General features: G+C 45.9%; 1 protein-coding gene across 1 annotated transcript in view; it reads right to left on the bottom strand.

The window, feature by feature from the left end:
• Positions 1-24127, bottom strand: part of LOC148026645 (uncharacterized) — a 37893-nt gene extending 13766 nt beyond the window's left edge. Inside the window, exon 1 of the mRNA XM_087691116.1 lies at positions 23511-24127. Coding sequence (XP_087547242.1) covers positions 23511-24050 — 540 coding nt within the window. The 5' untranslated portion in view covers positions 24051-24127. The remainder of the gene's footprint in view (positions 1-23510) is intronic.
• Between the last annotated feature and the right edge of the window lie 736 nt (positions 24128-24863).

Below are 24863 nucleotides of genomic sequence, written 5' to 3'. Positions count from 1 at the left end.
CAGCACCGGATCCAAGGGTGAAAGCATAACCTGTAGTGGATCGTCTCGAATCCACATCACCTGCCCAATCAGAATCACTCCATCCAGAAAGGGTAATCCCATCTCCATACATGATCCCGAAGGATCGAGTCCCCTGTAAATAGCGAAGAACCCGCAAGGCTGCCTGCCAATGATCCTGGGTAGGAGTCTGCATAAAAGAAGACAATAAAGCCACCACAAAAGAGATATCCGGCCGAGTATGAAGCAGCCAGATAAGAGAGCCGACAAGGCACCTGTAACGGGTGGGATCTAGAAGGGGAACTCCAGCTGTCAAAAGCTTGGACTCGGGGTCCATGGGGCATGAGATAGGCCGACACGTAGCCATATCAAACTCCGAAAGAAGCTCGCAGATATACCTGTGCTGCGAGATAAAAATGCCCTGTGCCATCTGATAGATCTCCAGGCCTAGAAAGAAGTGAAGGATCCCTAGATCCGTCATATCAAACTCCTGCTGAAAAATGGACCGTGTATGCTCCACCTGCTGAGTGTCGCTCCCTGTAATGATAAGATCATCCACATACAAGATAAGGAACATAGAAAGAGAATCCACAACCCGTAAGTAGAGGTTGGAATCATAAGTGGAGCGCGCAAAGCCACTCTGTAGAAAGAAGCGGTCAATCCGCTGGTACCAAGCACGAGGAGCCTGCTTCAAGCCATAAAGAGCCTTCCGCAGCCTGTAGACATGATCCTCCTTCCCTTGCACAAGAAAACCAGGAGGCTGTGAAACATAAATCTCCTCCTCAAGAACGCCATTCAAAAAGCAGACTTGACGTCCATCTGATAAGCAGGCCAACGGTGGTGAGCAGCAAGAGCCAAAAGAACTCGAATGGTGGACATCCTGGCTGTAGGAGCAAAAGTCTCGAAGTAGTCCAAGCCTGCACGCTGTGCAAAACCCTTGGCAACAAGCCTAGCCTTATGCTTGTCCAAGGAGCCATCTGCAAGATACTTGGTCTTAAAGACCCATTTCACACCTATCACCTTCCGTTTCGCGGGACGCGGAACAAGCTCCCACGTATGGTTTCGCTCGATGAAATCGAGCTCGGCCTGCATAGCCCGTCTCCAAATATCCTGTGCAAGAGCCTCCTCCACAGTGAAAGGCTCGGAATCCTGAAGAATCTGTGACATAAGAGCATAGTTCACACATAGTGAACTATCCCGCTGGGCCTGTAAACGTGCTGATCGACATGGGCCTGTAGAAGAAGCAGGAAAGTGAGTAACACCTGAATCCTACATGAGCCGGCGATACCATAAAGGAATCCTGAGAGACTCCTGAGGCTGTGAGGGAGACCGGGGGGTCTCCGGAACCTGCAAAGCACCCAAATCGGAGAGGGACTCCCCCTCACCGAGTGAAGGTAGATCCGCCGCATCAGAAGAAGGCTGTGTATCCCGTGAAGATCCCGAAGTGGCGGTGGAAGAGCTCGTAGAAGACGGAGTCACATCCACCAAAGGGGAAAGGGAAGCCGAAGGAGGAGGAATAGTGGGGGTGCTAAGGGGTATCCTGGAAGGAAGTGAAGGGAGAGAAGATGGGGGAGGGTCCGTCGATGACGAAGAAACATCTGTAATGGAACCATCAATCGGATCCTTAGAGGCCGAATCCTCATCAAAGATCACATCCTTGCTCACCTCAACCTTCCGCGTCGTTGGGTCGTAGAGCCGATATCCCTCCGTGGTCGTACTATAACCCATGAAGATAAGCTTTCTCGACTTAGGGTCGAACTTCGTCTTCCTCTTCTTCTTGTCCACATGGACAAAAGCATCGCACCCAAAGATGCGAAAATGGGACACGGAAGGCTTCTTGCCAAAGAAAGCCTCATAAGGAGTCATGTCCTGTAAAGCCGAAGTCGGAGAGCGGTTGCGAATATGCACCGCTGTAGCCACCGCCTCACCCCAAAGGAAATGAGGAAGACTCCTATGCTCCAGCATAGATCGGGCCATCTCCACCATGGTCCGATTTGCATGCTCCACCACACCATTCTCTGATGGTGTGTTCGGATGGGAATACTCCACCTGAATACCATGATCCCTGAAAAACTGAGAGAAAAGGTGAGAAGTGAACTCGCCACCGTGATCAGCTCGAACGCCACGAACCTGGGAAGTTGTTTGAGTCTCCACAAACACCTGCCACTCACAGAAACGGGAGTACGCCTCGCTCTTGTACTCCAAGAAATAAGGCCACACATAACGACTAAAGTCGTCCACAATCAGCATCAAATACCTGGCCTTCCCAAGGGAGGCCGTGCCCATAGGTCCGCAAAGGTCGGTGTGAACCAACTCAAGCGGAGAAGTAGCCCTCCTAGGAGCAACCTGAGTGTGAGGCTGCCTGTGCTGCTTGCCCCTCAAGCAGCTAGGGCACAAAGTGTGAAGAGGAGGGAAATCAGGAAGTCCCTCCACCATCTTCCTCCTAGAAGCCCGCCGAAGAGAATCGAGGTTCAAATGACCATACCGAGCATGCCAAAGCAGCCCAAGCTCATGGGAAGTCCGCGCAGCCAAGGCTGTGAGCGTATAAAGCCCACCCTCCTGTGTACATGTCCAAAGAACATCACCTATAGAAGCAACCTCCAATGTGACTGCATCCTGTGCAAAAATGACTCGGGTACCTAGCTGAGTAAGGCCATGCACAGATAATAGGTTAAAACCCAAATCAGGGATATAGAGAACTTTGGCGGAGGAAGACTGCCTGTCAGAAAACATAGGTAAGATCCCCACGCCTCGAACAGGGACTGTAGAATTGTCACCAATGGTGACGGTAACCCCTCTGGAACGAAGATCCTGAAGCCAATCCTGACGGAAGGTCATATGTGAAGATGCTCCACTGTCGACGGGCCAAGGCTTCTCCTGTGTGGTAGAAGCTAGAGCTGTATCCTCCTCAACAAAGACATGCACAAACGCACATTTTGTTGTGGCTGGGGCCGCCTTCGAGTCCTTCTCCTTAGGCTTCAGATGGGGATACTTCTGCCAATACTTCTCCTCGGGATGAGTGCCCTTCCCACAATGGGGACACTTGGGCTTCTTCTCCTTCGCATCCTTCTTGTCCTCCTCCTTCTTGTCCTTGGCCTTCTCCTTCTTTTGTTTCTTCTTCTTGCCGCCACCTGTGCCGGCCGTAAATGCCTTGGTGGAGCCACTGGCTCCCACCTCTTTGAGTCGCTCGTCATGCTCCAAGACAAGCGGGGAAAGCTCCTCCCATAGGAGTGTCTCACGGATCCTCGAGGTGATGAGGCTGATATAGAAGACATCATAACGGGGTGATGGCAGCTGAGTCAACAGAATCATCGCCATATCCTCAGACGATATCATACGACCAAGAGAGGCTAACTCGCCTCGCATATCCTCCATCTTCGTGATGTGCTCCTTCATGGAAGGAGAATCATCAAGACTGAGCATCCGCAACTTCTTCTCCAAGGAAATCTTGTGGGCAAATGTCTTGTGCTGATACAAAGACGCAAGCTTCTTCCACACTTCTGCCGCGGTCTGTAACCTGTGAACATGTACAAGAACGGAATCATGGAGACTCATAAAAAGAAAGGAACGGGCTCGAGAGTTGAGCCTATCCCATAAGGCTGTACGGTCCATAGAGGTGCCATCAGACGAATCCGCGGGGGGACGGTCGATGGGTGAAGAAACAAGCTCCCAAAGGTCAAATGTATTGAGGATGCAGGCCACCTTGCATGACCAGAGGGAGTAGTTGGAACCATCCAACTTATCTTCCTTTGGAAAGGAAGGGAGAATCGGCACCTGAATAGAGGGAATCAAGGAAGGCATCCGCACATCTGAAGCAGTCTTCACAGAAGAAACCTTCGCGGTAGATGGAACCCTCTAAGATGCATGGACTGAAGAAGGACGAGTGCGAGGAGGTTCTTCCCGACGTCAAACCTCATGATAATCCCGCCTCCGCTCAGAGGAATGATGAGAAAGAAGTTCATCCTCTGAGTCATCAAAGCCTGAAAACTGGTAAGACATCTTCCAATCTGCAAAATACCAAAGAAAGTTGTGCTGATGTCGAAATATGACCAGCAATGTGGTCACCAACCACCAAGACGCAAGCAGAGAATGCCTACAAACACCTGGATCTGCAAAGCGCAAAGATAACTGATGACGATCACCAGAAAAGAGACCACCAGCACCAGGAAACAGCCGGGAAAGAAGTCGCCAGCACGAAATGTGCCGCCTGGAGTGGAGGCGACTAGCAGAACAGCAAAACACAGCCTTTAGAGAGGTCGCCCAGCAGAAGGAGGGACAGCCTGGTGGAAAACGCAGGGTTTCTGCGTCGCTGGATGACGTGGCAGCCTATGCATACAGCGTGGAAAGGAAAACGCAGGCTGAAAGGCCTCCTGAAGAAGTCGCCTGGCAGTTGTTGATCAGATGGCAGCAGCAGTAAGGTATCTCACTCCTGAGGGTATGTCCTCCGTGCTCTCAATCAGGCAATGATACCATGTGAGAGTGCGCAACGGAAGAAGAACACGAACACAGAGGAGACGAGAGAGAAAGCAGAGAATGAAGAAACAAAGTCTGCACTGACTGAGATGAATGCTGAATACACTGAAATGGACAGAGCAGTCCCTGCACGCAGCCCGGAGCATCAGTGAGGGCACCAGAACAGACTGGAAGCAATGGCAGCACCAATGCCGGAGACGGAGATGACGGAGACAGTGCTGAACCTGCAGAGTACAATGCTGGAATGACTGGGGGGGCTGCTATATATAGCCCCCAGGCCAGTAAACTGGCCGACCTGCCAAATCTGGCCGACCTGGCCAGCTGGCCGACCTGGCAAGATTTGGCCGACCAGCCAGATCTGGCCGATCTGGCCCACCTGCCCAAAAACTGGACCGACTGCACAAAAAACAGCCCAGTATGGGCTGTGTGTCTCCCGCAGGCTGTGGACTGATGAAAACAGCCACTAAAGGACTGACATAGCTCCTCTGTCTCCTGTCAGACTCTGACAGGAGCTCACAACCAGGAGATGACAGATTGAGAATGATAAAGAGCAGGCTAACACCCCCTCTCAGATCCTGGGAGAGTCTGAAGACCCAAGAACCGCATGTGATGAAGCAAAGAAGCCTGAGGCAAAGGCTTCATAAAGAGATCAGCTGCATTGGCCGCCGTAGGACCATAGACCACCACCAGCTCCGAATCCACGATCCGCTCTCGAACATAGTGATACTGAACCTCAATGTGCTTCGTGCGAGCATGAAACAGCGGGTTCTTAGCCAGAGCAAGAGCACTCTGGTTATCCACGCGCAACTCAGTAGGTCCGGTTTGGGAAAAGCCAATCTCCGCCAGTAAGCGACGGAGCCAAACTGCCTCCATAGCGGTCGAACATAGGGCCCGATACTCAGCCTCTGTAGAAGAAAGTGCCACAGTAGGCTGCTTCTTGCTGCTCCAAGAGATAGCACCGGATCCAAGGGTGAAAGCATAACCTGTAGTGGATCGTCTCGAATCCACATCACCTGCCCAATCAAAATCACTCCATCCAGAAAGGGTAATCCCATCTCCATACATGATCCCGAAGGATCGAGTCCCCTGTAAATAGCGAAGAACCCGCAAGGCTGCCTGCCAATGATCCTGGGTAGGAGTCTGCATAAAAGAAGACAATAAAGCCACCACAAAAGAGATATCCGGCCGAGTATGAAGCAGCCAGATAAGAGAGCCAACAAGGCACCTGTAACGGGTGGGATCTAGAAGGGGAACTCCAGCTGTCAAAAGCTTGGACTCGGGGTCCATGGGGCATGAGATAGGCCGACACGCAGCCATATCAAACTCCGAAAGAAGCTCGCAGATGTACCTATGCTGCGAGATAAAAATGCCCTGTGCCATCTGATAGATCTCCAGGCCTAGAAAGAAGTGAAGAATCCCTAGATCCGTCATGCCAAACTCCTGCTGAAGAATGGACCGTGTATGCTCCACCTGCTGAGTGTCGCTCCCTGTAATGATAAGATCATCCACATACAAGATAAGGAACACAGAAAGAGAATCCACAACCCGTAAGTAGAGGTTGGAATCATAAGTGGAGCGCGCAAAGCCACTCTGTAGAAAGAAGCGGTCAATCCGCTGGTACCAAGCACGAGGAGCCTGCTTCAAGCCATAAAGAGCCTTCCGCAGCCTGTAGACATGATCCTCCTTCCCCTGCACAAGAAAACCAGGAGGCTGTGAAACATAAATCTCCTCCTCAAGAACGCCATTCAAAAAGCAGACTTGACGTCCATCTGATAAGCAGGCCAACGGTGGTGAGCAGCAAGAGCCAAAAGAACTCGAATGGTGGACATCCTGGCTGTAGGAGCAAAAGTCTCGAAGTAGTCCAAGCCTGCACGCTGTGCAAAACCCTTGGCAACAAGCCTAGCCTTATGCTTGTCCAAGGAGCCATCTGCAAGATACTTGGTCTTAAAGACCCATTTCACACCTATCACCTTCCGTTTCGCGGGACGCGGAACAAGCTCCCACGTATGGTTTCGCTCGATGAAATCGAGCTCGGCCTGCATAGCCCGTCTCCAAATATCCTGTGCAAGAGCCTCCTCCACAGTGGAAGGCTCGGAATCCTGAAGAATCTGTGACATAAGAGCATAGTTCACACATAGTGAACTATCCCGCTGGGCCTGTAAACGTGCTGATCGACATGGGCCTGTAGAAGAAGCAAGAAAGTGAGTAACACCTGAATCCTACATGAGCCGGCGATACCATAAAGGAATCCTGAGAGACTCCTGAGGCTGTGAGGGAGACCGGGGGGTCTCCGGAACCTGCAAAGCACCCAAATCGGAGAGGGACTCCCCCTCACCGAGTGAAGGTAGATCCGCCGCATCAGAAGAAGGCTGTGTATCCCGTGAAGATCCCGAAGTGGCGGTGGAAGAGCTCGTAGAAGACGGAGTCACATCCACCAAAGGGGAAAGGGAAGCCGAAGGAGGAGGAATAGTGGGGGTGCTAAGGGGTATCCTGGAAGGAAGTGAAGGGAGAGAAGATGGGGGAGGGTCCGTCGATGACGAAGAAACATCTGTAATGGAACCATCAATCGGATCCTCAGAGGCCGAATCCTCATCAAAGATCACATCCTTGCTCACCTCAACCTTCCGCGTCGTTGGGTCGTAGAGCCGATATCCCTCCGTGGTCGTACTATAACCCATGAAGATAAGCTTTCTCGACTTAGGGTCGAACTTCGTCTTCCTCTTCTTCTTGTCCACATGGACAAAAGCATCGCACCCAAAGATGCGAAAATGGGACACGGAAGGCTTCTTGCCAAAGAAAGCCTCATAAGGAGTCATGTCCTGTAAAGCCGAAGTCGGAGAGCGGTTGCGAATATGCACCGCTGTAGCCACCGCCTCACTCCAAAGGAAATGAGGAAGACTCCTATGCTCCAGCATAGATCGGGCCATCTCCACCATGGTCCGATTCGCATGCTCCACCACACCATTCTCTGATGGTGTGTTCGGATGGGAATACTCCACCCGAATACCATGATCCCTGAAAAACTGAGAGAAAAGGTGAGAAGTGAACTCGCCACCGTGATCAGCTCGAACGCCACGAACCTGGGAAGTTGTTTGAGTCTCCACAAACACCTGCCACTCACAGAAACGGGAGTACGCCTCGCTCTTGTACTCCAAGAAATAAGGCCACACATAACGACTAAAGTCGTCCACAATCAGCATCAAATACCTGGCCTTCCCAAGGGAGGCCGTGCCCATAGGTCCGCAAAGGTCGGTGTGAACCAACTCAAGCGGAGAAGTAGCCCTCCTAGGAGCAACCTGAGTGTGAGGCTGCCTGTGCTGCTTGCCCCTCAAGCAGCTAGGGCACAAAGTGTGAAGAGGAGGGAAATCAGGAAGTCCCTCCACCATCTTCCTCCTAGAAGCCCGCCGAAGAGAATCGAGGTTCAAATGACCATACCGAGCATGCCAAAGCAGCCCAAGCTCATGGAAAGTCCGCGCAGCCAAGGCTGTGAGCGTATAAAGCCCACCCTCCTGTGTACCTGTCCAAAGAACATCACCTGTAGAAGGATCCTCCACTGTGACTACATCCTGTGTAAAAATGACTCGGGTACCTAGCTGAGTAAGGCCATGCACAGATAATAGGTTAAAACCCAAATCAAGGACATAGAGAACTTTGGCGGAGGAAGACCGCCTGTCTGAAAACATAGGTAAGATCCCCACGCCTCGAACAGGGACTGTAGAATTGTCACCAATGGTGACGGTACCCCCTCTGGAACGAAGATCCTGAAGCCAATCATGACGGAAGGTCATATGTGAAGATGCTCCACTGTCGACAAGCCAAGGCTTCTCCTGTGTGGTAGAAGCTAGGGCTGTATCCTCCTCAACAAAGACATGCACAAACGCAGATTCTGTTGTGGCTGGGGCCGCCTTCGAGTCCTTCTCCTTAGGCTTCAGATGGGGATACTTCTGCCAACACTTCTCCTCGGGATGAGTGCCCTTCCCACAATGGGGACACTTGGGCTTCTTCTCCTTCGCATCCTTCTTGTCCTCCTCCTTCTTGTCCTTGGCCTTCTCCTTCTTTTGTTTCTTCTTCTTGCCACCACCTGTGCCGGCCGTAAATGCCTTGGTGGAGCCACTGGCTCCCACCTCTTTGAGTCGCTCGTCATACTCCAAGACAAGCGGGGAAAGCTCCTCCCATAGGAGTGTCTCACGGGTCCTCGAGGTGATGAGGCTGATATAGAAGACATCATAACGGGGTGATGGCAGCTGAGTCAACAGAATCATCGCCATATCCTCAGACGATATCATACGACCAAGAGAGGCTATCTCGCCTCGCATATCCTCCATCTTCGTGATGTGCTCCTTCATGGAAGGAGAATCATCAAGACTGAGCATCCGCAACTTCTTCTCCAAGGAAATCTTGTGGGCAAATGTCTTGTGCTGATACAAAGACGCAAGCTTCTTCCACACTTCCGCCGTGGTCTGTAACCTGTGAACATGTACAAGAACGGAATCATGGAGACTCATAAAAAGAAAGGAACGTGCTCGAGAGTTGAGCCTATCCCATAAGGTTGCACGGTCCATAGAGGTGCCATCGGACGAATCCGCGGGGGGACGGTCGATGGGTGAAGAAACAAGCTCCCAAAGGTCAAATGTATCGAGGATGCAGGCCACCTTGCATGACCAGAGGGAGTAGTTGGAACCATCCAACTTATCTTCCTTCGGAAAGGAAGGGAGAATCGGCACCTGAATAGAGGGAATCAAGGAAGGCATCCGCACATCTGAAGCAGTCTTCACGGAAGAAACCTTCGCGGTAGATGGAACCCTCTAAGATGCATGGACTGAAGAAGGACGAGTGCGAGGAGGTTCTTCCCGACGTCAAACCTCATGATAATCCCGCCTCCGCTCAGAGGAATGATGAGAAAGAAGTTCATCCTCTGAGTCATCAAAGCCTGAAAACTGGTAAGACATCTTCCAATCTGCAAAATACCAAAGAAAGTTGTGCCGATGTCGAAATATGACCAGCAATGTGGTCACCAACCACCAAGACGCAAGCAGAGAATGCCTACAAACACCTGGATCTGCAAAGCGCAAAGATAACTGATGACGATCACCAGAAAAGAGACCACCAGCACCAGGAAACAGCCGGGAAAGAAGTCGCCAGCACGAAATGTTCCGCCTGGAGTGGAGGCGACCAGCAGAACAGCAAAACGCAGCCTTTAGAGAGGTCGCCCAGCAGAAGGAGGGACAGCCTGGTGGAAAACGCAGGGTTTCTGCGTCGCTGGATGACGTGGCAGCCTATGCAGACAGCGTGGACAGGAAAACGCAGGCTGAAAGGCCTCCTGAAGAAGTCGCCTGGCAGTTGTTGATCAGATGGCAGCAGCAGTAAGGTATCTCACTCCTGAGGGTATGTCCTCCGTGCTCTCAATCAGCCTGGTGGAAAACGCAGGGTTTCTGCGTCGCTGGATGACATGGCAGCCTCTGCAGACAGCGTGGACAGGAAAACGCAGGCTGAAAGGCCTCCTGAAGAAGTCGCCTGGCAGTTGTTGATCAGATGGCAGCAGCAGTAAGGTATCTCACTCCTGAGGGTATGTCCTCTGTGCTCTCAATCAGGCGATGATACCATGTGAGAGTGCGCAACGGAAGAAGAACACGAACACAGAGGAGACGAGAGAGAAAGCAGAGAATGAAGGAAGAAAGTCTGCACTGACTGAGATGAATGCTGAATACACTGAAATGGACAGAGCAGTCCCTGCACGCAGCCCAGAGCGTCAGTGAGGGCACCAGAACAGACTGGAAGCAATGGCAGCACCAATGTCGGAGACGGAGATGACGGAGACAGTGCTGAACCTGCAGAGTACAATGCTGGAATGACTGGGGGGGCTGCTATATATAGCCCCCAGGCCAGTAAACTGGCCGACCTGCCAAATCTGGCCGACCTGGCCAGATTTGGCCAACCAGCCAGATCTGGCCGACCTGCCCAAAAACTGGGCCGACTGCACAAAAAACAGCCCAGTATGGGCTGTGTGTCTCCCGCAGGCTGTGGACTGATGAAAACAGCCACTAGAGGACTGACAGAGCTCCTCTGTCTCTTGTCAAACTCTGACAGGAGCTCACAACCAGGAGATGACAGACTAAGAATGATAAAGAGCAGGCTAACAGAGGAGTCCCCATGAGTCTAGACACTTTGTACTTAGTTCATTTGTCATTATACATTTTGAGTCCTTTCATGAGCATTTGCAATTGATGTATCTTTTTGGAGCACTCAATACATGACTCTAGTTTCGCATCTTTAGACCTATATGGCATTACAATTGTTTTCTAAACTCAATCATCATGTTGCTTAGTGAGCCACGTGCTCATGTCTAATTCATGAAACTATGTGATAATTGATCTATCTTTATGTTGCACAATTTACACACACACAAAGGGTACCACAAGTGCGGTCTGTGTTGGCTTCCACTTCTACGTGGGAATAAAACTTTGGTACACTGCCAGGTACATACGCACCAAATAAAGGTGTACAAGACAAAATATGTGTTTGTACAGTGTATTACAATGTTGAATGACTACAGTATAAAGTATTCAGGTGGTTGATGAGATCTAGACAGTAGGTCTACAAGAACATTGTCTTTTCCGACCATGTGTTCAAAGATAATGTCTAGTTTATCAAAAAAGAGAGACCATCGTAAGAGCCTTTTATTACCAATTTCTATAGGAGCATTTGTTGTGAGATAACCACGCACATGTTGCAAGTCAGTGCGTACAATAAAAGTCTTAAACTCCACAAACTTGCAAAAAGCTCTACTAGCCTTGATGATTCTCGCTAATAGGATGGATAACTTTTTTGACTGGAAAAAAAGACTCCCTAAGGCATATCGGCAAATTTGGAGATGCTTTGTATAGGCCAATGATGTTATAGTTGATGGAGAGTATTTTCACAGAGAACAGCACCCCAGCCATTGTTAGATGCATCAGTATAGATTACAAGTGGGTATCCAATAGGTAAATGTAAAGGTGGTGACGGAGATTTTACAGAGAGAGTAGAGAACAATAGAGAGGAGAACAATAGAGAGTAAAGAACCTTCCCAAGTATGTTGTGGGATTTGTTGCAGATGGAGAGCCCGCAAATAGGACACCAGGTGCTATTATTCAGGGATATTATCCGCATATCACAGTTTCATATTGTATGGCTCATTGCTTGAACAACCTACTAAAGGATATTGGTAACCTGTCATGGATTGCACCTATCATAGAGCAAGGAGCTCAAATGGCTAGCTTTGTTTTGAATCACCAGTTTCTTCACCATCACTTCTCTTTGCAGTCGAAGAAGACACTTTTAAAATACTTTGATATCAGATTTGCCTTTAACTTCTTGATGCTAGGCAAGTTAAGAGAATGCAGTGGTGCCTTGAGGCAGTTATTTCTTAGTGATGAGTTTACCTCATCAACATTGGCAGATACTCCTACAGGTATCTTATGCTTGGAGAAAGCAAATAACTCCACTTTTTGGGATGATGTAAAGCGGATAGATGCTATGGTATCACCTATTGTACATTTATTGAGGGTTATGGATGCTATGCAACCTTGCATTGGCAAGGTATATGAGGCTATGGATAGGCTGAATGAAAAGTTGCAGGAGTTGGCACCAAATGATGAGGCGTATGAGGAGATACACCATTTAGTTGTGACGAGGTGGAACTCCTATAGCTCACCCATGCATGCAGCTGCATTTGTTGTGGATCCTGAGTTCCAGGGCAAGGATCTGGATAATGATACTGAGGTTATGGATGCATGATCATGGCACTAGACGAAATATCAGAGATCAGCTTTCACGTTATAGGACCTTTCGAGGTTCTTTTGGTTGTAGGGATGCACAGGAGGATCATTGTAAGATTGAGGCAGCTTTGTGGTGGGAGGACTATGGTTCAGATGGTCCTGAGTTGCAGCAACTAGCCATCCGTATTTTGAGTCAATCAGTTAGCTCCTCTTGTTTGGAGCAATTGTGGAGTACATACGCTCACATTGCTTCAAAGAAGAGGAACCGTCTTGGTGTGGAGAGGGCAAACGATCTAGTATTCGTTAGTACTAATTCGAGGATGTTATGTAACAGTATGACAACATAGCCCGATCCATTCACAGAGTGGGAGATGCAACAAGAAGAGGAGACACATGTTGATGTTGAGGGAGATGCAGCAATTCATGGTACACATGATGATGAGGCTGGCACTTCAGGAGTGGCTAGAGCAGCCTCAGATCATGATCATGATCTTTGATTTAGTTTACTTATCATGAGTCTCATGATACATGACACATTTACATTATATATGATATTATGATCATTGATGACAGTGTGACACTTGGACTGTTGACAGTTGTGCCATGCCGATATTATATTTGTACTTGAGTCTTGCAATCTTACAGTTGCCCTTTGGGCTATTTTGGCATGCCGCATTTTGCTTTAGTCTAGAGATTAGACTTTATATTTGTAGTCTTTTTTGGGGCAATGAGCATGTTCTGTCAAAGATTAGACTTCAATTTCATATTTGTAATCTTTTAAGTTTTTTGGCAATGATACCATAGGCATGTTCTTTTAGCTTAGACTTTAAAGTTTAGTTCATTGTCATTGTTTTATCATTTTTGGCATATGTATTATGGATTTTATTATTTATAATTGAATAGCTTACCTCTTGAGCCTTGTAAGTTGCAATTCAATTTCTAATGAGTAGTTTTAGAATGATGCATGATATCTTAAAGTTAAAACTTAAAATGATTTGTCCTTGTGGATTATATACCTTGGTTTTAAGTTTTAACACTCCAAAGTCCACATGGATTATGAGTGAAATATTAATTTTTTTCATGAATTTTAATTTTTTAAATGCCGTTCCCATTCCCACGTCCCCGTTCCCTAGGTTTGGCGTTCCCGTCCCTGTCCTTGTCCCCGTTCCCCGTTCCCATTCCCCGTTTCATATTTCTATGGTTGAAGGAGATGAGAGAATGCTGTAGAGAGAAAATTCTGAGATTTGTCACGAAGAACTGATCAAAATCTGCTGTTGCCCTGCTACCAGCCCCAAACGGATGCACCAACAACAATAGGAGCATCAGAGACTGTGATCTTCAGGAGAAAGTGCATCAGCAGCAATTACCAACTTCCCAAGGTCAAGAATATGCAATCTCCATCACCAAAATTGTCTCTAATGGCTGGGAAATGGCCCCAAAAGCTGGCAGCAACAATCCAACACCTCTTTCCAACAGCTCCAAAATGAAAAAACGAGATTTCCCTCTCCCTTCAGCCCTATTTAGCCTTTCCTCCACTTGCATGGGAAAGTTTTGCCATGCCCAAAAAATTGACCTTGCCCATCCAAAAATTAATTGGCTAGGCCATTTGCAACCCAAAGTGGTCCCATGCATTAATTGACCCTTGGACAAGCATTAATCCATTAATTAATGCCTAGTCCCTAGTGTCACCACTGATACTTAATGGCCAATTAATGGTCCTAGGGGCAAACTGACACCAAAATTTACCTAGAATCTAACAAGTGTAACTTGTTACAACTTTTGCCTTTGACACTCATCTTTTTCACAGGGTCCTTCGGCCTTCAACTGTGAAAAAGTAGCTAGCACCTCACATGTGTAACACATGTGCTTCTTTTAATTGCACATTTGATTAATCCTTTAATCAAATGTCAATTAAACATAAGCAAAGCATCAAATTTTCACGTCCTCATGACACTGCAGGCTGTTGAGACAGGGCAGCAGCAGTAAATGACTGGTTTTCTTTAGTTCTTTGCATTTACAAGCTGTTGAGGCAGGGCAGCAGCTGCATTTGACTGAAACACGAAAGTGAGTAACACCTGAATCCTGCATAAGCCGGTGATACCACAAAGGAATCTTGAGTGACTCCTGCTGCGAGGGAGACCGAGTAGCCTCCAAAACCTGCAAAGCACCTGTCAGAGAAAGGGACTCCCCCTCGCCAAGGGAGATAGATCCTCCTCATCTAAAGAAGGCTCTCCATCGGATGGCGGTGTATTCCTAGAGGACTCCTAAGGGAAGACTGAAGGGGTGGAAGTACTCGAAGGAGTCACATCCGCCAAAGAGGGAGAGGAAGCCGAAGTAGAGGGAACAAAAGGAGGAATAGGAGGGGGAGGAGCCGAAGAACCTTCCATGTCGTTGGGTCGTAGAGCCGATATCCCTTCGTGGTCGTGCTATAGCCCACGAAGATAAGCTGTCTCCCCTTAGAGTCGAGCTTCATCTTCCTCTTCTTCTTGTCCACATGGACAAAAGCATCACATCCAAAGATGCGAAAGTGGGACACGAAAGGCTTCCTCCCAAAGAAAGCCTCAAAAGGAGTCATGTCCTGAAATGCCGAAGTCGGAGAGCGGTTGCGAATATGCACCGCTGTAGCCACCGCCTCACCCCAAAGGGAATGAGGTAGACTCCTATGCTCCAGCATGGATAGGGCCATCTCCACCATGGTCCGATTCGCACGCTCCACCACACCATTCTCTCATGGTGTGTTCGGATGGGAATACTCCACCCGAATGCCGTGATCCCTGCAAAACTAAGAGAAAAGGTGAGAGGTGAACTCGCCACCGTGATCAACTCGAACGCCACGAACTTTGGAAGTAGTTTGTGTCTCCACAAACACCTTCCACTCGCAGAAATGGGAGTACGCCTCGCTCTTATACTCCAAGAAATAAGGCCACACATAACGACTGAAGTCGTCTACAATTCGCATCAAATACTTGGCCTTCCCAAGGAAGGCTGTGCCCATAGGTCCGCATGCCCCTCAAGCAACTAGGGCATAAAGTGTCAAGAGGAGGGAAATCGGGAAGTCCCTCCACCATCTTCCTCCTAGAAGCCCGCCATATCACATCAAGGTTTAGATGCCCGTAACGAGCATGCCAAAGCAGCCCAAGCTCATGGGAAGCCCTCGCAGCCAAGGCTGTGAGCTTGTAAAGCCCACCCTCCTGTGTACCTGTTCAAAGAGCATCACCTATAGAAGCATCCTCCACTGTGACTGCATCCTGGGTAAAAATGACTCGGGTACCTAGCTAAGTAAGACCATGCACAGACAATAGGTTAAAGCCCAAATCAAGTACTTAGAACTTTTGCGGAAGAAGACCGCCTATCTGAAAACATAGGTAAAGTCCCCACGCCTCGAACAAGAACTGTAGAGTTGTCACCAATGGTGACAGTCCCCCCTCTCGAACAAAGATCCTGAAGCCGATCCTACTGAAAGATCATGTGAGAAGATGCTCCGTTGTCCGCTAGCCAAGGCTTCTCCTGAGTGGTAGAAGCTAGGATTGTATCCTCCTCAACAAAGACATGCACAAAAGCAGACTCTATCGTGGCTAGGGCCGCCTTCGAGTCCTTCTTCTTGGGCTTCAGATGGGGGTACTCCTGCCAACACTTCTCCTTGGGATGAGAAGAACTGGCAACAGCAGAAGAAGGGGATGGTGTCTCTCTGTTGATGGAAGCTCCTCCGTGCTCTCAATTAGGCTCTGATAACATGTGAGAATGCGCAACAGAAGAAGAAACATGAACATAGAGGAAGAGAGAAAAAGCAGAAAATGAAGAAAGAAAATCTGCACTGACTGAAATGAATGCTGAATACAAAGGTGTGGATTGATCAATCCCTGCACACAGCCCGGAGCGTTAGTGAGGGCACCAGATCAGGCTGGAAACAATGGCAGCACCAATGCCGAAGTGGGAGAGGAGGGAGAGTGTGCTGAGATATGTAAGACAGAGAGTGGGACTGATGGGGGGGAGACTGCTATATATAGCCCCCCAGCCTCCAAACTGACCAACCTCGCCTAAAACTGGCAGACCTGGCCTAAACTAGCCGACTGTACCAAAAAGAGGCCTAAAATGGCTAGCTACCACCCAAGAAGCGAATGCACAACAAAAACAGCAACACACAAACTGATAGAACTCCTCTGTCTCTTGCCAGACTCTGACAGGAGCTCACAACCAGGAGATGACAAACTAACAATGAAATAGAGCAAGATAACATAATAAATATGAGAGATTTGGTAGAGGATAGTACCATGCCAGCCTCTTCTACTACAAGCATAAACTATGTGAGATGATCTAAGTGTTCCTTAATAGTTTCAAAGAAAACTAAAATATCATCAATATATACAGGGCAAAAAGAAAATTTGGAAAAGACAAAATCAGTCCATCCCTGAAAAAATGTGTAGGAGTGGTTTTTATTCCAAAATGAAGAACTGTCCATTAATAGTGCCCATCAGGAACACAGAATGCTATCTTGTATTGATCCTCCGACTTAATAAGTAGTTGCCAAAACCCTAATTTAAGATCAAGCTTACTGAAATTTTTTTCTTTTTTAATATGTTTGATCAAAATGTCCTTAAGAGGAATGGGGTGGCCATGGCCTAGAATATATTTGTTTAAAAGTTTGTAATTGATTGCCAGACGCTTCTTATCCCTCTTTGGTTCAAAATGCTTTTTCACATAGAATACTTGGCATGCCCAATCAGATGTGGTTGGTTCAATTAATTGCTTTTGAAGTAGTTCAGCAATCTCAGCCTTACATAGAGCTAAATCTTCTTCTTTCATACCTTTATAAACTATCTTTGTTGGGACAACATTTTCCTTAAGGGTAGTCCAATACCAAATCCTTGCCTTTTTTTCTTAAGCATCAAAGGATCCTCATGCATGAACCTGTGCATTTTACTCGTTAGCTCTTGGATTTTTGTTTGATATTTCTACATTTCTTGTTGAAGCTAGTCTTCAATTTGCTGGATCTTATGTGAAGGAAGAGAGGGAGTTATAAAGTATATACTCCTTCCAATTTTTTCCAAGAGAGGTACTCGGGTCTTTTGCCCTTGATAGGAAAAGATGATGTGATCCTGCCAAAAAATATAGGGTGTAAGATGCTGTAGGATGTCAGTGCCTATGAGCAAGTCATACCTCATTTGGCGCATTAACTAAACCTCAATAGGCAACTTAATTTCACCCAAGTAGAGAAAGGCTTTGATGATTTTGGTTAAGGTTAACCTTTTGTGATTAGACAACTCCACTATAATAGGACTGCTTTCTTGTATGAGGTCTAGAGCAAAAAGCTCATATGAAGCGATAGTCACACTAGATCCTGTGTCAATTAAGGCATCAAGGAAAAACTGGAATTTCCCAATAGAACGAAGCTTGATACAAACCGTAGGGATCGGTCCACCACCTTCAAGGAGATCAAGAGCATGAGCCTGGATAGTGTGTCTGGAGCTGGTAGCTCGGATGGGGTTAATAGGATTAATGGATTTAGAAGAGGAATCAAGACTAGGGGAAGAAGGAATTGAAGTAGCCAACTCCTTTAAGCACGTCAGTAGTGGCTTGTGCAATATGTTTCTGAGCTCTGACTGTACACTTGAGACTTTTATATAAAGAATGCAATTGGGCTTGCATGGCTTGAAAAGCACTAACCATTTCTGCCATCTTACCTGTAGAAGAAGCAGTTGTCTTGGTAAGTTCATCCACGAATTGTTGAACAGTCCTAGGATTGTGGATCTTCTCAAGCTTGTGAGGGACAAAAATATTGGCCTTCTTTAGAGTCTCTGTACTCAAAGTACCATGGTGAGGGAAATCATGTGGATTAGAGAAAAGCTCAGCTTTGAGTTTGTCCTTTTGTTTCTTTTTATGCTTTGAGGAAGAAGTTTCAGATTCGGAGGAAGAAGATTGACTCTGAGTTTTCTCTTCTTCAGATGAAGAAGATTTGTGATGATTCTTACCCTTTCCTTTGTGGGATGCATGTTTGGATGTTGAGAGTCCCGAAAAATATTTTTCTTTGCCTTTTAAAGAAAAGAAAGAGGGAATAGAATGAGCATTTACTGTCTGCACATGTGAAACAGAATCATCAGAGTGAACAAGTTCAGCAGAAGTTCCCTGCTCCACATCAAAGTCTGTAGAATAATCATCAAAGGACACAGATTGGTTCCAATCACTAAAAGAAGCTTTATATGACAAAGAATCAGCTTCAATAGAAGTCACAGACTCAGTATTAGTCTCTGAAGTATAGTCTTCTGTGTCAGAGGCAGAATCAGTAGAAGGGTCAGATAAATAATGATGCAAATTGACAACCTTTGGCTTGTCTTCTTTTTTGGATCGGTGCTTATGCTTCTCCTTTTCTTTCTAAGGACATTTGTTAGCTAGATGATTTATGCTACCACAGATATAGTATCTCCGTACCTTCTATTGAGCAGAAGCTTTGTAAGCAGACCTCCTGGAACCGCGAGACTTATAGTATTTCTACGTGTCTCTGGAGTCATGTCGGTGAGAATATCCATTAGATCTTCTGGAATGTCGGTGAGATCTATGGTGTCTAGGTTTAGAAGAAGAGATTCTCCACTAGTAGGTTTGGAACTATTCCAAGGGGAACAACTACATTTTTCACAGCCAAAATCCTTATAATATTTCCTGCTGTGTTTACATACCTCAGAAGGGAATTTCTGTTGTAGAGAGATAAGCTTTTGTTGATGACAGACTTCCTTCACTATCTGTTCAATGGTTTGGATGATCTGTCCCATGCTATCATTGAAATCACACTTTTCTTGTTACATTTTTTGCTTGCAAAAGAAGGGAATAGGTTTAGGGAAAGAATACACTAGATGTTATTTGAAATTTCATAGATGTATCATGTGCACCCGTACATTCATATAACAAATCCCTCATATAAATCAAATAGTCTTTATACTACCTGGGGCCACATAATTTGGCTTTGAAGAAAGCTTCCCTTGCTTCAACAACTTCATCCAACTTATTTCCCACAAGTTCACCAAGTAACAATTCAAAACATTAAGTAACAGGATCAAGTTACTGAGCAATAGCTAATTTTATCTGTTGATGGATTGACATCCACCATTACCAAAGTCCTCCAACGAAACCAAGCGTCATAGCATTCAAAACATCAACACGGTTTGCGTTTGGTTTATCCAATAACTTTTGGCCCACATACATATACACCATGTAGATCAAAAGCTTTATTTCGTCAGGTGTTTTTCCATCAATAGACCAGATAGGAAAATTTCCTACCTTTCAAATACACCAAGTTACTCGGATTTCTTCTCATTATCCTTAGAGAACGAATGAGCATTAAGGACTTCATGGTCAAGATGCTCATGGTGTGGGTTTATAGGTCTAAAGGAATCATCAACTACATCATCATCAATAACACTATCACCATCTTCATCAGAAGAAGAGATAGTGTAGTCTTCATAATCACACTATTTCCATTTTGGGAAAACCATTTCTAGATATTCATCCAATTCTTGATCTACAAGCTTCTCATACGGATCTGAGAGGGAAACCCCAGTAGCATAACCCATACAATCAGGTAGCATTGGTCTGGTGGTTGACGGACCAGCACCATTAAGGCTTGTTGAGGAAATCGTTTGTCAAATAGAAAGTAGGGCATAAATCTTCTGTATTTGATCCAACAAAGATTCCAACTCATCAGTATTGTCATGCATAGGGGCTTTGCCCTTATCAGAGGGATCCACCACAGTGTGGACATTCAGAGATCTTGATTTGGGAGACTGAAAGACAGGAGACCATCCTTTTTGTAGACGCTTACCAGAAACAACATCCCAGGAAATCTCAAGAGGAGACATATAGGAAGCAGCACTGGCAGCCATCAAAGTAGTAGTTGTAGAAGTAGAAGAAGAAGCTATCTGTATAGAAGTTTCTACTTTTCTTTTTGAAGTTTCTGAAATAGATCTTGTAATGTTTCACATAGGCTCATTAATTTGTCCATTCTTTCCATAAGGCCAGTAAGAGCAAGATGTATCCAATTTGTCATTTGCAATTCACCCAACCAAGTCATATCATCTTGGGGGTGTAAATATGGTGCAACCTTATATACATGACCTTCATACTCAAACTCTGTCATAGCATTTACAACATTAACTACAGCTTTTCAATAAGTTTCTTACAATGAACACAAACTTCATTTAGCACTTGAGCATGGGGACAGGCTTGAGTCAGAACTTCAAGGAATTAGCTCACTATGAAGGAGAGATCATGAGTACAGATTGTGCAAGAGTAGCACAAGCAGGGACTTTCTCTTTTTCTTTTTCTTAGTCACCATTAGGTAGCAAAAGAGTTTTACCTTTTTCTCTTTCTTAGTCACCATTCGCTAATGGCTAGATAGCAAATGATAGGTGGTCGATGGTTGAAACCTGCACGGTAGAGTGAGAAACCTACACAAAAGGATGAGGCTGAATGGTGGACAGCCTGTCTATTTATAGAATGTGCATTAGCCACTTGTCTCCATAAGTAGGAGATTCTAGCTTCATTAAGAGCTACTAACATGCACTCCAAAATATCCCATGCTGCTTTAAAGATCCTGCATGATCGTATATGAGATATGATGGCTCTCTTAATTGACAAGGCAATCAATGACAAAGCCTATGCATCTTTTGAGTCCCATCCTTTCTAATCCGCTATAGGAGGACCAAGGGCAACAACTGAAGTAACAGAAAGAGCACCTAGCTATCCTCTAGCACCACTTTGAAGTGTCTAAGGAGCAAGCTCATCCAGTCTCGGTAAATCACCTATAACAAAATCCCAAAGATCCTTTGTAATGAGAAAATTGCGCACCATAAAACTCCATAAAGGATAATAGGTAAGAACTCCCAAAATGTTACTCTAATCTCAGGTTTCGTGATTTGACATTGCTGCAATTTATGCACAAACTAAGCAGCCAACTCAATTGAGTACCAAAATCCCAACATGGGATACTAAAGCAAGTGCAAAACTGTCAAAACTATTTCTTGAAAAATGTTGAAAATCCCCAAATTTTCAATGCAAATTCTAGATTTACAGAAATTTCTCTATCCAATGTCACATAAACAGCAACATAATGCTGTTGCAGCACTTGTCCAGTGCTTTGGGATGTGTGCTACACAAAATCCCCAAATCTCAATAAAGAAATTCCAAGAAATTTCAGAGATTTACACTTACATCCTGAAAATTTGATGGAGTGTCGCCTCGAGATGCGTATCCACAGCAACTAGCAACTTTAGGGCACCTCGGATGCATGCCAGACACGAGAATCAAAAAAGCTCCAAATTTCTCGCACTAATGTCGAAGAAATTGCACAATCTTGGCAATTTTGATAGAGATTTACGCACGGGAGCTTGAATTAGGCAAAAACCCCAAATTTTTTTGAAGAAATTTCAAGAGATTTTAGAAATTGAAAAAGTTGATCGAAAACCCCAAATTCCTTGGCACAAAATGTGAAAATTTGAAAATTTCTTTGAAATTGGGAATGAGATGGGCAAGATGGATGAGAATTTGTAATTAAAAAAAATAGAATCCACAAATTCAAAAAATTAGGGTTTTTACTTTTTTTTAATATCTACAAAAAATGGCAAGCAAAGTTGAGAAAATGACAAGCAAGGCTGAGAAAATGGCAGCCAAGGCTGAGAATATCATGAGCAAGGCTAAGAGAGGCTGTGTATGCAAGGCTTTGTGCAAGACTGCGTATGAAACTGCATACACGCTGAAAACAGCAATAGCACCTTCTCTAAAATAGCAACTTCTCTTCCAAAACAACAGCTCCTCCCTACAAAATAGCAACTCCTCTTTCTTTGTCAGGTGAGTGGACTTCGTGTGGGTGGCACTGGCTAAGCGGTGGAGAGATGGAATCCACATATCTAGCTCCCATACCAAATGTTGAAAACGGAGAAAGTGAACACAAGACAATGAGCAAGAGTGGACAGCAGTTCCACACTCAAAAGATACAAGTGCTAGAATGATGAAATGAAAGTACAATAGGTCTCAAGTAAGTTAGACCTATCCCCAACTCAACTGAAGTGAGCTAACTCTAGAACTAACTCTAGAAGTTGTGACACCAACTTATTAACATAGTTATGTTCACACCACAAACCAACTGACTGAAACATTGAGCACTGCCCATAGAATTGGCAAATTCTGATGAAGGGAATTGATGGTCATGATGTGTTTCTATAAGACATTAGTGACAAGTATGGAGATTTGACTATTTTTGTTTTCTGTGATTAGGATCAAGCATGATCATCATCGATATCATTGTCTTTCAAAGGCACCTTGATGATGACTTGATCACCCACTACTTGTGTAGTCATAGTCCTAGTTGTTTGTCATTGTTTGTATATATTATGATGTTACCACTTCTAACGGATAACTATTGTGGTATGGGACATTTTGGTGGTCCCTAGGGGCTTGTATGTTCCCCATCATTGTATATCGTATTGTACCAATCACCCATGATCCAAGATGAGTTAGTTGGTACGTATCATGGGTTACTTGTGTTTAGCCTTCAATAGGGTGCCCAAATCCCCATAGAAGCAACCTAGGGAGGGACCCATATAGGGTTTCTCAATTGGCTTGTGTCTCGTCCTGAGGCTTCCATGTATGCTCCACTCCTCTCATTCTTGTGGTATCACATCATCTTGCATCCATGGAGAGAGGGAGATTGGAGGCACTGCTGCCGGTCATCATTGTCCCGGTGCCCTGCTGGTGTTGCAATACAGAACTCATGCCTTACATTACGGACTCACTTGCCCATTCATTTTGAGTTTCTTCTGTTCATGTGTTCTTTCTTTCTATCAATGTTTATGCTTTCTCTTTCACCCTTCCAATCATCTAAGCATTTTCATAGAAGCTTGGGGTTCTTGCTGAAATGCAGTGCAGTATGTTGGTGTTGTACAAGTTAGGACAAGGTTGGAACTCCAGGAGCTTGGGGTTCTTGCTGAGGTGCAGTGGGGTATGTTGGTTTTGTACGAGTCAGGACAAGGTTTGAACTCCAGGAGGGATGGAGATCATCAGCATCACTGGGGTAAAGCAAGGTTGCCCACTCTCACTCAATGATGAGATATTACGTGAGATTGGTAGACTGAGTAATTGACCTGAATATGTACGCATGTTCAATCTACATGCTCTATAGATTAAGCCCTTGCGTCCAATAACTGTTTGGAAGTTTTTCCATCCATCTTTAATTGCACACATTTGACAATACAGATACAAAACCCAATCTGACAAAATACAAACAAATTGCTTTTCTACCTGGTTGTATGTTCCCCTGCCTGGTGATGACTGATCATAAATCACCTCAAACTTCTCTGGGCCGTCTTTCTCAGTCCACAGATCCTCTGCATTTCGTTTCTGGAAACGTGCGGCGAGCTTCGTTACATGCTCATCTGCTCTCACATAATTCGGGGGTCGTACGCGTGACATCCTCTGCCAGGGCATTTCCAGCACGGGGGTTGCAGCCATGAGCTCCTCGCGCTTTCTGGCCTCATAGAGGTGCTTCTCTCTCATCAGCCGCGCCTTCTCCAGCTGCCTGGTTTTCTTCAGCTGCATCCTCTTCCATTGCCATTTGGTGACACCCCCGGGATAAGTGCGAGGGCCGCCTCCCATGTAGTGGACAGGGCCTTTGCCTGAGCTGACACTCGGGAGGCACGGCATGGAGACCTCGAGAATCCGGAGATCGCAGGTCGAGCGGGACGAGGGTGAGGACAGCACGTGAGGAGCCATCGGTCGGCTGCACAGGGATGAGGCCGAGCTTAACAGTCCTGCCATGGCTAGGCCTTGCTTGCAAATCATACGTCTGAAAAGGACTTCGAGCTCTTCTTGCAACCTGTGTAACTAATGTGACTAAGGAGCCACATCAATCCCAATGGATGTACCCAAGAGTGTCTTAGCACAACTGATAAGACATTTGTGCACGTAGCATGATAAGCTAGGTTTGATTCCCATGGACAAGCTGGTGGATTCCTAGCTCTACCCGTACGGGACTTTGGAGGGTACCAATTCAACTGCCACAAAATGGCATCGTATTAAAAAGTCCCAGTGGATCTTATTGGTCAACTTTGCTTGCAAATCTTGCATGTGACAAAAGGATCGAATTTCTACTTGCAACCTGTCTAATGTGGCTAAGGTAGCCACATAATTACATTAGTTCTTATTGTTGTAGTAGTGGTAAGCATTATGTCTTGTTTTGCTCGATGCAACCAATTGTCCAAATTTCAAAGTTACTCCTTTTTTTGTTGTAAAATTGAATGACAAGGGTAGCTCTATGGTGCATCAAAGGAAGGTACGATGTTTCTCTTCATCACAATAGGGCAATGCCCACTTAAAAGTACATGTGGACTATATTATTCCTCTTTTCCAAAAAAGTATTTTTGATGATCCACAAATCTTTTGGTGAAATTTGAGATAATCCACAAGCACAAAACATGATGTAAGTGTGATTGCATCCTACGAGCTATAGTGCACACGTACACATGTGTGTATGCATGTGCACACACACACGCACACAAAGTATATGTACATATCTATGTTGTATGAATGTAAGAACCTTGCTTGCTTGTCTCAACAAATCTCAAATCAACCTTTAATCACTATGATTTCCATTGT

Source organism: Lygodium microphyllum, chromosome 13, assembly GCF_053477565.2.
Source record: "Lygodium microphyllum isolate KBCC chromosome 13, Lygodium_microphyllum_v1.1.10, whole genome shotgun sequence".
NCBI lineage: Eukaryota > Viridiplantae > Streptophyta > Polypodiopsida > Schizaeales > Lygodiaceae > Lygodium > Lygodium microphyllum.
Note: the sequence above shows the minus strand (reverse complement) of the source record. Positions and strands in the feature narration are given on the sequence as shown.